The sequence below is a fragment of the Pseudophryne corroboree genome, chromosome 2, assembly GCF_028390025.1.
Source record: "Pseudophryne corroboree isolate aPseCor3 chromosome 2, aPseCor3.hap2, whole genome shotgun sequence".
NCBI lineage: Eukaryota > Metazoa > Chordata > Amphibia > Anura > Myobatrachidae > Pseudophryne > Pseudophryne corroboree.
Window position 1 is genome coordinate 445,471,086 of NC_086445.1, and position 12,674 is coordinate 445,483,759.

The 12,674-nt window shown below is 44.9% G+C and overlaps 1 protein-coding gene across 2 annotated transcripts in view; it reads right to left on the reverse strand.

The window, feature by feature from the left end:
• Nucleotides 1-12,674, reverse strand: part of DHX33 (DEAH-box helicase 33) — a 115,404-nt gene that overhangs the window by 35,121 nt on the left and 67,609 nt on the right. For both annotated transcript variants that reach the window (XM_063953679.1, XM_063953678.1), the window contains exon 8: nt 5,793-5,881. In XM_063953679.1, coding sequence (XP_063809749.1) covers nt 5,793-5,881 — 89 coding nt within the window. The remainder of the gene's footprint in view (nt 1-5,792; nt 5,882-12,674) is intronic.

Consider the following 12,674-nt stretch of genomic DNA (forward strand, 5'->3'; position numbering starts at 1 on the left):
GACAATAAATACGGATTGCCGGAGTTGTGTCAGCTTCAAGTCAGGGAGGTGTGGGAACCATGGGGAATAACTTCACTGGGACACTTATACACTGGCGGGTTTTTTAAATCCTTTCAGCAGATTCAACAGGAATTCAACGTCCCATCAACGTATTTTTTTCGCTTCCTTCAATTACGACATGCTATGTCAGCCCAATTCCCCGATGGCCCGCCGGCGCTCACTGATTCCCCGGTCAAATTGTTGTTGCAGACAGTGGGATCCAGTCATTTAGTCTCCAAAATATATGGCCGTTTACTTCAAATGCATCACATAGACCCCCTTAGCGCCCTCAAGACCAAGTGGGAATCCGATCTAGGTCCAGTATCGGATGATATGTGGGAGGGTGCTCTGGGATCGTGCCGGCTTTCAACATCGTCTGTCAGATATCAACAAATTCAGTTGTTCGTGCTACACAGAGTATACATGACACCTCTGAGATTGTCACATATAGGGGGATCTCATGGTTCAAAATGTCCCAAATGTGGCAGTCTGGGAGCAGACTTTTGGCACATGATATGGCTATGTCCCTTGGTGTCAATCTTTTGGGAGGAGGATATACATGCCATAGTTGCTACGGGTATCCCCTCTACCGTACTTACACCTATCTCTTGTATATTAGCAACTATAGATGAGGAAGCTCTAGATCCGCCCAGTCGACGCTATGTTGTAAACCTCTGTGCTTTGGCCAAGGTTTGCATAGCCAGACTATGGATGGCTAATGAAGCCCCAGCACCACAATCCTGGATTGCTCTGGTGAATGCATCAGTCGCACATGAAAAATTTGTATATCTGGCCAGGAATGCGGAAAAAAAGTTTATTGCTATATGGGGAAAGTGGATGAGCTCTCGCTATTTCGCTTCACGGATGAATAATGCTGAACCCTAGATTTATTTAACTAACCGATATAGGTGTTTTCTGTGTGGGATCTCTGGGGTGGGTGGCCCATGGCCAGCCGGATTCAAAGGCACGATACTGCCATAACAAAGGATAATACGATGTGTGTATAATATATAGAAAATCCGGGTCATCACTGCTCTGTTGCTATTTATGACTTTGAATGGGGTACATAACGCCACGTCACACTATGCTCTCTATGTAATACCGTAAGCATGTCGTTGATTTTATTACTTTCTATTTGTATAAGTGTTTAAGTCTAGTTGATTTATGTTTGTTATGGCTGCCCTAGGCAATGTTTAAATGTTAAAGCATTGTAAAAACCAATAAAAACGTATTGAATTTAAAAAAAAAACCCGCTGGCGAACAACAACGATTAACACACCAGGAGACATACATCTTCCATATCCGATGGTAGTGTTGTGATGCAACATCTTTCCTAGCATGGAGCATAGTAGGGATAACAGTCCCTGGAATACCATTCCTGGCTAGAATCTCCCTCTCAACTTCTACGCCGTCAAACGTAGCCGCTGTAAGTTTGGATAGACGAACGGGCCTTGCTGAAGAAGCTCTTCTCTCAGTGGCAATGGCCAGGGGTCGTCTAGCTTTAGCGAGCTGGCCGGGAGCTACTCCTCGCTCCCTGGCCCGCAGCGGCTGCGCATGACGTCACGCAGCCGCTGCGTCCCGCCCCCCGTTCGGTCCGACCACGCCTGCGTTGGCCGGACCACGCCTACGAAACGGCGGCCAAACGCCGCTGTTTCGCCCCCTCCCGCCCAGTGATCGCCTCTGCCTGTCAATCAGGCAGAGGCGAACGCTGTCCTCCCACGGCCGTCTGCTGTGCCGCAGGCGCAGCAGGGACCCGTTCGCTCTGCTGCGTGAAAACGCAGCGAGCGAACGGGTCAGAATGACCCCCATAGTTCCAAGATGTTTATGGGGAGGATGGTTTCATGTGGTAACCACTTTCCCTGAAACTGAGCCCCGTGTCACTGCTCCCGAGCCCTGGAGACTCGCATCCGTGGTTAACAACGTCAAAGTTTGTGTTCCGAAGACTCGACCCTCCACGAGATGGGAGGTCTGTAACCACCACAGAAGGAATATCCTTGTTTGTGGTGACAGATGGGCCAGGTTGTGAATGTGGAGATGCGAACCTGACCATAGGTCTAACAGATCCAGCTGGAAGGTTCGTGCATGTAATCGGCCGTACTGTATTGCTTCGTAGAAGGCAACCATCTTTCCTAACAGACGGATACACAGATGGACTGAGACCCGGTGTGGCTTAAGATGGACCTCCCCATCGCTTTAATGGCTGCTGCTTTGTCTAGTGGAAGGAACACCTACCGAGAAACCGTGTCCAGAATCATACCAGAAACTGAAGTCTCTGAGTAGGTTCTAAGTGGGACTTCTGGAGATTGAGAATCCAGCCGTGATGAGTCAGTAGCTGTTTTGTGAGACCGATGCTGTGAAGGAGGTGGTTCCTGGAAGGTGCCTTTTTGAGCAAGTCATCCAGGTATGGAGCAGCAGCATCATCTCTGCCATGACCTTAGTAAACACCCTAAAGCAGACCGAAAGGCAAAGCTTGGAATTGATAGTGTTCTTTCTTGAGTGCAAAGCTTAGGAATGACTGATGAGGTGGCCATATGGGAATGTGGAGGTAGGCGTCCTTTATAGCTAAGGATACTAGGAATTCCCCTTCTTCCAGACCTGTGATGACAGCTCGCAGAGACTCCATCTTGAATCTGAAAGTCCTGAGATATGGATTGAGGGATTTCAGGTTCAGAATGGGTCTGACCAAACCATCTGGTTTTGGTACTACAAACAGGTTTGAGTAGTAGCCTTTGTTCCTCTGATGAACGGGAACCTGGATAATAACTTCTGCAAGCAGGATGCTGTTGATGGCCTCCCTCAGGGTTAACAGCTTTTCTGATAAAATTGGTAAACCTAAAGTGAAAAACCTGTGAGGTGGGGTCAGTTCGAATTCTATATTGTAGCCCTGGGAGATCAGGTCCTTGACCCAGGCATCTTGGCAGGATTCTTTCCAAACCTGACTGAAATGTTTGAGACGTGCTCCTACCTTGAGATCCACCAGGCGCAGAAGGAGAGCGCCAAGTTGTAGGCTTTGTCACAGCGGAAACACTATTCTGCTCCTGCTGACTGGCAACTGTTGCTTTACGGCTGCGGCCTCTGGAACCACGTACTGCGTTTGAGGCCCCTCTGGCTTTGCCTCTAAACCTGGTACAACAAAAAGAATGAAAAGACTGGAAAGACGGGCCAGAATAAGTACGTCTTAGTGGCGGTGCAGCTGACGGGAGAGAAGTAGATTTACCAGCAGTAGCCTTTGTAATCCACTTATCCAATTCCTCCCCAAATAAAGCCTCACCAGTAAAGGGTAAACCTTCCACTCCTCTTTTTGACTCCGCATCCGCAGTCCACTCGCGAAGCATTAGGCTCTGCACGCGGATATTGACATGGTTGACAACCTGGAATTAATTAGACCAATTTCCCTGGTAGTATCACATAAATAAGCTGCTGATTCATGTATGTGCTGTGCTAAAGTAACCAGTTCCTCCGGAGAACGTCCCTCTTGGGATACCCGTCATGAGGTTATCAGCCCATTTTTCAATGGGCTTAGAAACCCAGCAGCTAACAATGACAGGACGCAGGGCTGCTCCTGCAGCGGTATACATAGTTTTTAGTGTTGCTTCTATCTTACGGTCTGAGGAGTCCTTTAAAAAGGTAGCCCCAGGGACCAGAAGTACAATCTTTTTAGAGAGACGGGAAACTGAAGGGTCCACCGTGGGTGGATTTTCCCAAAGCTTCCTGTCTTCAGGAGGAAAGGGAAAATAAGACAAAAACCTTTTAGGTATCTGGATTTTTTTTTATCAGGATGCAACCAAGCTCCTTAAATTGGGCATTTAGTTCAAAAGACACAGGAAACGTAATACAAGACTTTTGTGGTTTACTGAAATATACAGGTTCTACCTGAGTGTCTTCTTTTTCAGGTATTTCCAGAACCTGACGTATTGCATAAATGAGTAGAAGATTTACTCCCCCCCTTTTTAGAGACCAATTCCTCCACAGACTGTCTAAGAGCTTGTCTGTAATGTATAGCAGCAGCCAGTTCAGAAGAAATATCTGTCATCACACCTGTTAAAGTAGACAGCCAAACTGGTGGCGGTTCTTGTGTCCTGCTACCAGATTATGACTCAGACAGTTCAGTACACTGGTCACAAATATGTGACCCTTCAGATGTCTGTGTAAACTTATTTGTGCAGCTTCTACAGTAACCTTCTTACACAGTATAGATGACACACACACACACACACACACACACACACACACACACACACACACACACACACACACACACACACAGCAAAAAGTACAGTCTCCCCCTGCAAGCAGTAGTAAACCAAAAAGCCAACAGGAGAAAACACAGAGTGAGAGAAACCAGCACACTCTGCCTATATGAGCTGTGTATAATATAGCCAGGCAGTAGCGATTCCAGAGTCACTTCATAGCACCCCCAAGTTTAACTTGCTCCCCCACAACTAGCCCCCACTGTATACCACAGTCCCAGGAGTATTGTGGGGTTCGCGCTGGCTCTGGCGTCCCTGTAGCCACTGCTGCACTCTGTACACACGGCTAAAATGGCGCCCACTGTCCCGCTCTGTAAGTTCCACCCCTCTGCTACGGCGCGCCTGTAGCGGAATCTACACACAGCCTAATCAGGCACAGTAGCACTCTCTATTAGAGCAGTATGCCTGATCAATGCTTTGCCGCCTTGTGAACCGGGGATCCCGGTATTCGGGACCCAGTGCATGCTCACCCATCTTCCTTAACTTCAGCTCTGTTAGGGGGTGGCGGCAGGTTATGAGGCTCCAGTGCCAATCCTCCATATGGTTGTGGTGAGAGATCACCCCCAGGACCGCTGTCCAGGTAACTGGGTATCTGGGGCCATACCTCTCTATAAGGCGTGTCCCCTTCCCCCCCAAGTCCCTCGGTGCAGTCAGGTATTTGCCAGATGCCTGTCTGAAAAATAAGAAAATATAAAATATTTAAAAAAAAAACAAAAACCACTGGAGCCCTCCAGCGTGTGACCAGCTCTGAGGGCACATTTTTCTAAACTGGTCTGATGATGGGGGAAGGGGGCATAGAGGGGAGGAGCCAGCACACACTAGGTTGAAGAAATTTAAAGTGCACCGGCTCCAATGGACCTATGTATATACTCCACTGTAATTCACCATGCCAGTATCCCCTATGGATGCTAGAGAAAAATAAATAAAACTTAATCCAAACATCATTGTAAGGTTATTGATAAAAATGAACAAAGGGTTAAATGGCAAACACATATCCATTCAAGGGCTCTTTGGAGTAAACTCAAACAAATGGAGGTACTTGGTAAATAGTTACCAATTTAAGGAGGAACAAGATACAAAAAGGTTGAGAAACTGCTCTGGGATTATAGTAGCTCCTGATACTTGCAAAGCTTACATTAAACAAATACCTTCTTTTTATTTAAATTACGCTATAGATTTTAATTTTAGGTCCAGTTTTATCAGCTATTGGGAAGCTTCCTCAGACTGTAATGCACATCTACCTCTATGCAGTCAGTATCCTTATTTACATAGGCAGCATGTGGAATGTTTGTTTATCAAGTCTCTTTTAGGTGAATTCCTGGCCTTATACTGGACACAAATATGTACGTTTGGTCTGACAATTATTGGATGTTCAAGACCAAGCTGGCCATTCATAGTAAAAGGGAGAGAATGTAGCAGGAACCGCTCATAATTTAGGATTAGCCCTCCACTTTAGAACTGTAGTGACCAGTTAAAGTACATCAGACGGTGGACATGACGCACCTGGAGAGGGCTTGGAGACAAAGTCAAAAGTGAGGATGTTTGGAACTCTCAGGACAAGAAGCTGCAGCATTACACTTGCCAGATTACACCTGCACAAAACAAAGAAAATTATTCATAATGTACATTTTAAAACTTAAGGTCCCCATACACTACTGCGACATGTCTGACCGTCATGTCGCAGGCGATCACCCCGGCAGCCTCCCGGGGAACAGGATCGCCCAAGATACATCGTATGCTGTCCTTTTGCATATAATATATCTTGGGCGATCCCAGCCATGCCTGCGGGGTCGGACATAATCACTAGTGCAGCACGTTTAATCTGGAGGATCCAATGTTCACGGGAACGCGCATCGGATCGGATACACCTCCAAAATGCCCGATTTCACCCGATATATCGGGCCAAATGCCCGAAATCGGACATTATCATTCTAGTGTATGGGGCCCTTTACCTTTCCCGTGTCAATTAGGTATAGGACATTATACAGTATAACAATGACATTTTATTGTTCCACACAAATAAAATGTAACTAAAAGATAAGAATGATGAGGAGAAGTTGTTTTTTTTTGTTTTTTTAAACCTACTCTTAAATCACTTTCACCAAGACAATGGTTAGACATATTGTGGGTGTCATGTTCTTACGTTTGCCTAGGAGGAGAGCACTGGAAAAAAACAACTGCATCTGCAACCATAACCTAAAACGCAAAGCATTTAAACAGCATATAAAAAAATTCACTACATCTTCAGACACAGAGATGTACCAAAGCCATCTTTGATGGCAGGGAAGACAAGCCTCATGGTATATTTATTCATTGCGGTTTTGCAATTTTGGCAGTTTTCCAGTGGCACTGTATCCTGATTTACTAAAGTCAAACTGCATGAAAACAGCAGAGAATCTACACTTTAGAAAACAAATTACCACTGAAGCATCATCAGTGTTTTTAACATTAGAAGTACAGAAACCCCAGATGTATGGGTGACTTTAAAAACCACCACTAAACCTGCTCAATTAAATATCCTGCCGTAGGCAGATGTGTTTGCAGAAAGCACTGCACAGATCTCTAGGATTTTTCACTAACCACCCAAGGCAGCTGACGCTAAAGCAGGGAGACACTCAGCATGGGGTCCCTCTGCCATAATGTGAACCAGTCCTAGACTGGTCAACCCAGAGCTGAAATCCAAGAAAAGTAGGGACATCCCTAGAAATGTTTCCCCCACCAGCGCTGACCAATCAGTGCGGCTCAATTTATCTCTTTTATCCCTTTTAGATCTCCAATGCCGGATCCCACCCGGGAACTGGAAATGGGTCCTTCCCGGGTGGGATCCGGCATTGGAGCCTCTGCGCTGGCTTTCCGACCTGGCAATATGCCGGGTCAGTTGCCATAGCGATGGGAGCGGGAGTGGAGGCGGCGCTGGGAGATGAGCTCATCTCCGCGCCACCTCTCCCTATGTAGTAAACGGGTCCCAGGTTGCATTGACCCGGGAATCCGTTTACGCTGCCACTGACCCGGTATTCAACCTGGCCATAACCCTTTTTTATTACCCAGGTTGAATTACCGAGTCAGGCGACCCGGGAATTCTCATGGGGCCCTTTCACATCGCACACTGACCCATGTCGACCCGTCTGCAGTTAGACACAGGCGTTCCTTGCCTAAGAGGGATGTCTGAGGCCACCACAGCAGGGCGTGATGCAGTCTCGGGGACAAGGAGAGGAGTTGGGAGGAGCTAAAGGTGGAATCAGTTCCATTTGGAACAGTTCCATTTGGAGAGGCCTGGAGTGAAAGTAAAACTGAGTGAATGCCACCATGGTGAAGGTGGGGACTTAATGTTCTTTGTACTAAGCCTTGTAAAGAGATAAAGTTACCAGCCAGTTCATTACTAAATGCCATGTTAAAGGCTGTGTTTGAAAAATGACCGGAGATGGTTGGTACTTCTCTTTGCAAGGCTTATTACATAAACCCCTTAATTTCCCAGAACTCTCATGCAGAGATGTACCGACACCCAGCACATCCATAGGAGACATTACCAGTGTCTGTAAGGTGAAAATCTTGTCCTTGGGGAGGAAAACTCGCTATAACTTGGTGTCCGACAGAGTCTCCAAGTGAAGCACCCTTTGTGACGGAGTCAGGCTAGCCTTTCAGCAACTGATGAGCCAACCATGTGACTGAAGGACCTGAACCGTCAGGAGATGTTTTTGTAGGGACACCGGAGATAGAGCCGAGGAAGACATCGTCCAAGTAGGACGATCTCTTTATTGCAGGTTGAAGGTCATCCATCATCACAGACACTACCTTTGTGAACTCACAAGGCACCGTTGACAAACCAAAAAGTAAGGTTCAAAATTGGTAATGGTTCAAGAGAACTGCAAAGATGAATTGAAGATGGTACTCCGACATGTGAATATGTAAATATGCGTCCTTGCAACACAGGGACACCATGAAATCCCTCTGCTCCAAGGAATGTAGGATGGATTGGAGAGATTCTATCCTGATGCTGGGAACCTTGAGGTAGACAATGAATGACTTCAATATGGTAATGGAGGGAAGGATATGTCCGGCTTCTGCACAAGGAAAATAATAGTGTAGAAACCAGTCCTTCTTTGATGAGGGTGATACACTCATGATAAACTAGGGTGATAAACTCCTGCAAAGCGCCTGCCTTGACAAGGTCGAAGAAAGACCTCTTGAGAAGAACTGGCCTGGAGGGGCCTTCCAAAAGTCCATAACCCAGAGAGTTGTAAGTTGTCCAAAGCCATGCTATGGAAAAAATAGGATTTTGGTACTTACCAGGTAAATCCTTTTCTTTGAATCCATAGGGGGCACTGGAGTACTCTTGGGATATGGACGGGCGTAGCCGAACAAAGGCACTGAATATTCAAATTTAGGACTCTCCCCCCCTCCATATCCCCAAGTACCTCAGTGTACTTTGCCAGTGTTTTTTACTGAGCGAACAGGATATAGAGAGGTTGACAATGGAGAATCCCTATAACATAACGGACAACCACAAAGTTGACCCGTAACCTTATTGTCAACTAAACAGTTGACACCTTAACCGATAGAACTTATAATTTGAACCAACCGGTGAAAATGTGTTACCATAAGCTCCTTTGAGCTTAATACCATCCAAGTTAAATCTGTTCACTAAGCTCCCTTGAGCTTAAAACAACCCAGGTAAAACTGCTCTGGGTGGGCGTCCAGTGCCCCCTATGGATTCAAAGAAAAGGATTTACCTGGTAAGTACCAAAATCCTATTTTCTTTATCATCCACTAGGGGTCACTGGAGTACTCTTGGGACGTACCAAAGCTTCCCTCGTGGGCGGGAGAGCTGTTTGATACTTGTAACAGTAGGCAGCCAAAGCTAAATGCTGATGGCGCCACCATTCATAACATGTAAACGTGCACAAACGTGGTGCACTGAAGGCTATGTAGCCGCGTCGTAGACGCTCCACGACCCGCTGGGTCTGACATTCCCACAGAACCTGTGGGATGAACTATTACTGACGTAGGCGAATGTAACTTAGCCTTAAAGTAAGCCTGACTTGTAGTCATTATTATCTGGATAATGTCTGCTGAGAAACTGGCTAACCCCAGTTTGCAGTATCATATATAACAACAACGTACTCATATCACGTACTGTAGACGTTCGGTACATATATAAACGCGTAACGCGTGTACCACAATCAGAATTTTAGAATGTGCTGTCCACACAGGAACCACTATTGGTATATTGATGTGAAGAATACGAAAGCGGATTTCGTCCGAAGATCTGCTTTGTCATGAGAAAACTCAAATACGGTGGCTTGGAATACAAGGCACCCAAATATGAAAACAAACCCCTTGTCGAAGCACCATTGCCGAAGCCAAGGCTAGAAGAAAAATGTTTTCCAAAGTGAGAAACTTAATCCCCATTTGTTGAAAGGGTTCCAAAATATGAAACTGTAAGAAAATCTGAACCCAACCTCAAATCGCCTGGCGCTGTAGGTGGGATAAATAGAGTCTGAACTTTGGTGACACCTTGTAGAAAGATGTTGACAGACGCAAATAGAGGCAAACGCTTTGAAAATAAGTTTACCACACAGATACCTGCCCTCTTAGTGCAGATGAACGCAGTTTGCCATCCCATCCCGTTTAACAGAATACGGGTACTTGAAGTATGATGTTGGAAACTTCCGAGGTTTACACCCTATGAAAGCACACGAAATTTTTTTAGTCATGAGCTGCCTTAAGCGGCTTAGTATTTCGTAACATGGTTGGTATAACCGATACTGTAATGCTCTATTTTTTAAGAGGGCGGTCTGAACCCTCACCCCGTCAACCGCAGCTGCGGTACATAGATAATAGGTACATAGGTAACTATGGGTAAAAGAACGTTCCCTGATGTAACAGGTTGGACGTATTATGAGCGGGCCAAGATCGTGTGCAAGTATTCCTTGAAAATTCGAGAAGCAAACTTCTCTGAAACCCATGAGATACCACCAGTATGACTGTGACGAACTGTCTACTGATCCGTTTTGGCAACGAAGAAAGAAGCGGAAAATGGTGGAGCCAGATACACGATGCTGCATGACCCCATGAATGTGATGTACACATACTGAGCTTTTGTAATTGTGGCGAGATGCCCTCATGTATACTTGAGGGTAACCCCCTTCTGTGGACTCACATATGAAACACCTCTGGATTTAATGTCCAGTTTTTAAGATCCAAACCCTGACGGGTGAGATCGCCTGTCTAACAGATGTCCACTCACGGATTGATCTCTTGACATTTTCACATAATGGCGTTCTGAGCCATTGAAGATTTGAGTTACCTACCGCCTTGCCATGCGGCTTATTGGTTCTCACTGGTTGTTGAGTATGCAACTGCCTTTGCTTTGTTTGACTGCTTAAGGGCAGCGTGAGCTAGGCATGAAAAAACAAAATTACATGAAACTCACGGTTGTTCCTCTCCACAGAAATATTTTTTATTTGTTCTGAAGAGAAACCAGAGTCTATCCCTGGTCAGACTGAAAGCGAATCATTTATTGCATTGTAAAATGCACAGAGTTGTAGGACATTTATCTATTGCATTGTAAAATGCACAGAGTTCTAGTACCTTTATCGACAGCAATCTGTCGTGTTTAGAACCTTTGCGTTGATTTCAACTACAAATCCTGACTCTCTGTGACTGTCGTCCAGAGTATACGCACCCCTGTCCCTCTGTGGGAAACGCGAGTGAAGGGTGGCGAACTAAATTGAAAACACATCTTTATTCTTAATAATTGAATACACCAATGTACCGCTAGTCTGCGTGTACTGTAGTAGGTAAAAGTCTTTGATTTACCGTATTTATAATCTTACCTAGGAATTGACATCGTTTAGACAGACTTAGATGTGATTGTTTTCGAACTTAATCTGCTACCGCAGTATACCTTAGTAGCGCAAGATAGAGGAACTTTGTTGATACATAGTTCTTATGTGAGATGAGCTATTATTCCAACATCACTTTGGTAAATACCGGAAGCGATAAGCAACGGTATAAATGAAATGGTTAATGGTTGTGGCGATTTGCCAACGCTAGAACCTGTGATGAAGAAACCGGACTGGGTAAATACGCATTGTGAAGATCAAATGCAATTATACAATTTTGTGGCTGCAATAAGCAAAAACTAATAGCAGAAAATCCATTTCCTAACTGTAGTAAATGACTTGCTGATTGATATTGCAACGGAGCTTTTGATTTTGCTCAAACAGAGGGGAATAAGTAACTTTGACTCTGTTGGCGTACTATTGGCTGGTTTATAAACCAGCAAAGACTAAATGACAACCTGCCAAACCGTTCGCCAGAAGCAGTTTTGTACTGTAAGCTGTAAATAGCTGAGACATATATGAGTTGAAGTCATGAAACCTTGCAAATGTAACATGAAAAGACGCACTTCCACAATTGTAAAAGAGGTCATCAAACCACTGGCTTGCTGACTGTAACGTCCTGTCGTTACAAGGCGTGACTGTTTCTTATAAAGGAATAAAACGCCGTTACAAGTATATTGTATGCGCTAATGGCAGAATATCCTAAAGGGATAAACTGCCGTTACACATATATCAAATTTAGGAGCAAACAAGCTCTGGTCTTGTCGCACTTAACTAGCGACAATGAAAATAACCGGCGTTAGCAGAAGCTTTACAGATATACTCTGCAGCTTCTTTTAACCGTGATCGGCATGGTTTCATACAGAGATTCTAGTGACCCAAATGTATCTGTGGTTTTTATAATGTTTGACAGAAACGCATATACCAATGGCGGATCGCGTCCTTTTGGAAACGATTATGTATGGTTGTCCAAAACCCCGCACTATCTGAATGCTGGACTAATGTACCCTTCTCACTTGTAGTTATCGGTGTGAGATTTGACATAGAATCGTGCATTAAATTATAAGACTAGTGAAATAAACACTCTGGTACCCAAAGGAAAATTGTCACTTTGGAAAGACTGTCTTTTGTTAGCGCTGGCGGAGTTATTCTGAGACTCTGATTACCGCTGTTTTAATTTGAATTGCCAATGTTAACATTTTTAGTCTGCACTAGAGCCTTATTTGCTATGTAGACAGACATCATAATAGGCAACAGACAGACACTTGCACGACTTAATAACATTATTATATGGCATATATATCTATATATATATGTTATTGCTGAACAGCATATTTATTAGGAAACTAAAGTGTTCTTTATGTGAAAAGCAGTTCACATGGGTATGAAACCCGAACCAAATTCCTACTAACACCCCTGCGCCTTCTGGTGGCTTAAAGATGTAGGGCAGAAATGTTCTAGAATTATCCTGAAGTAAAAATTCCCACTAACACCCCTGCGCCTCCTTGTGGAGTAGAGGTGTATGGTCTGGAATTATAAC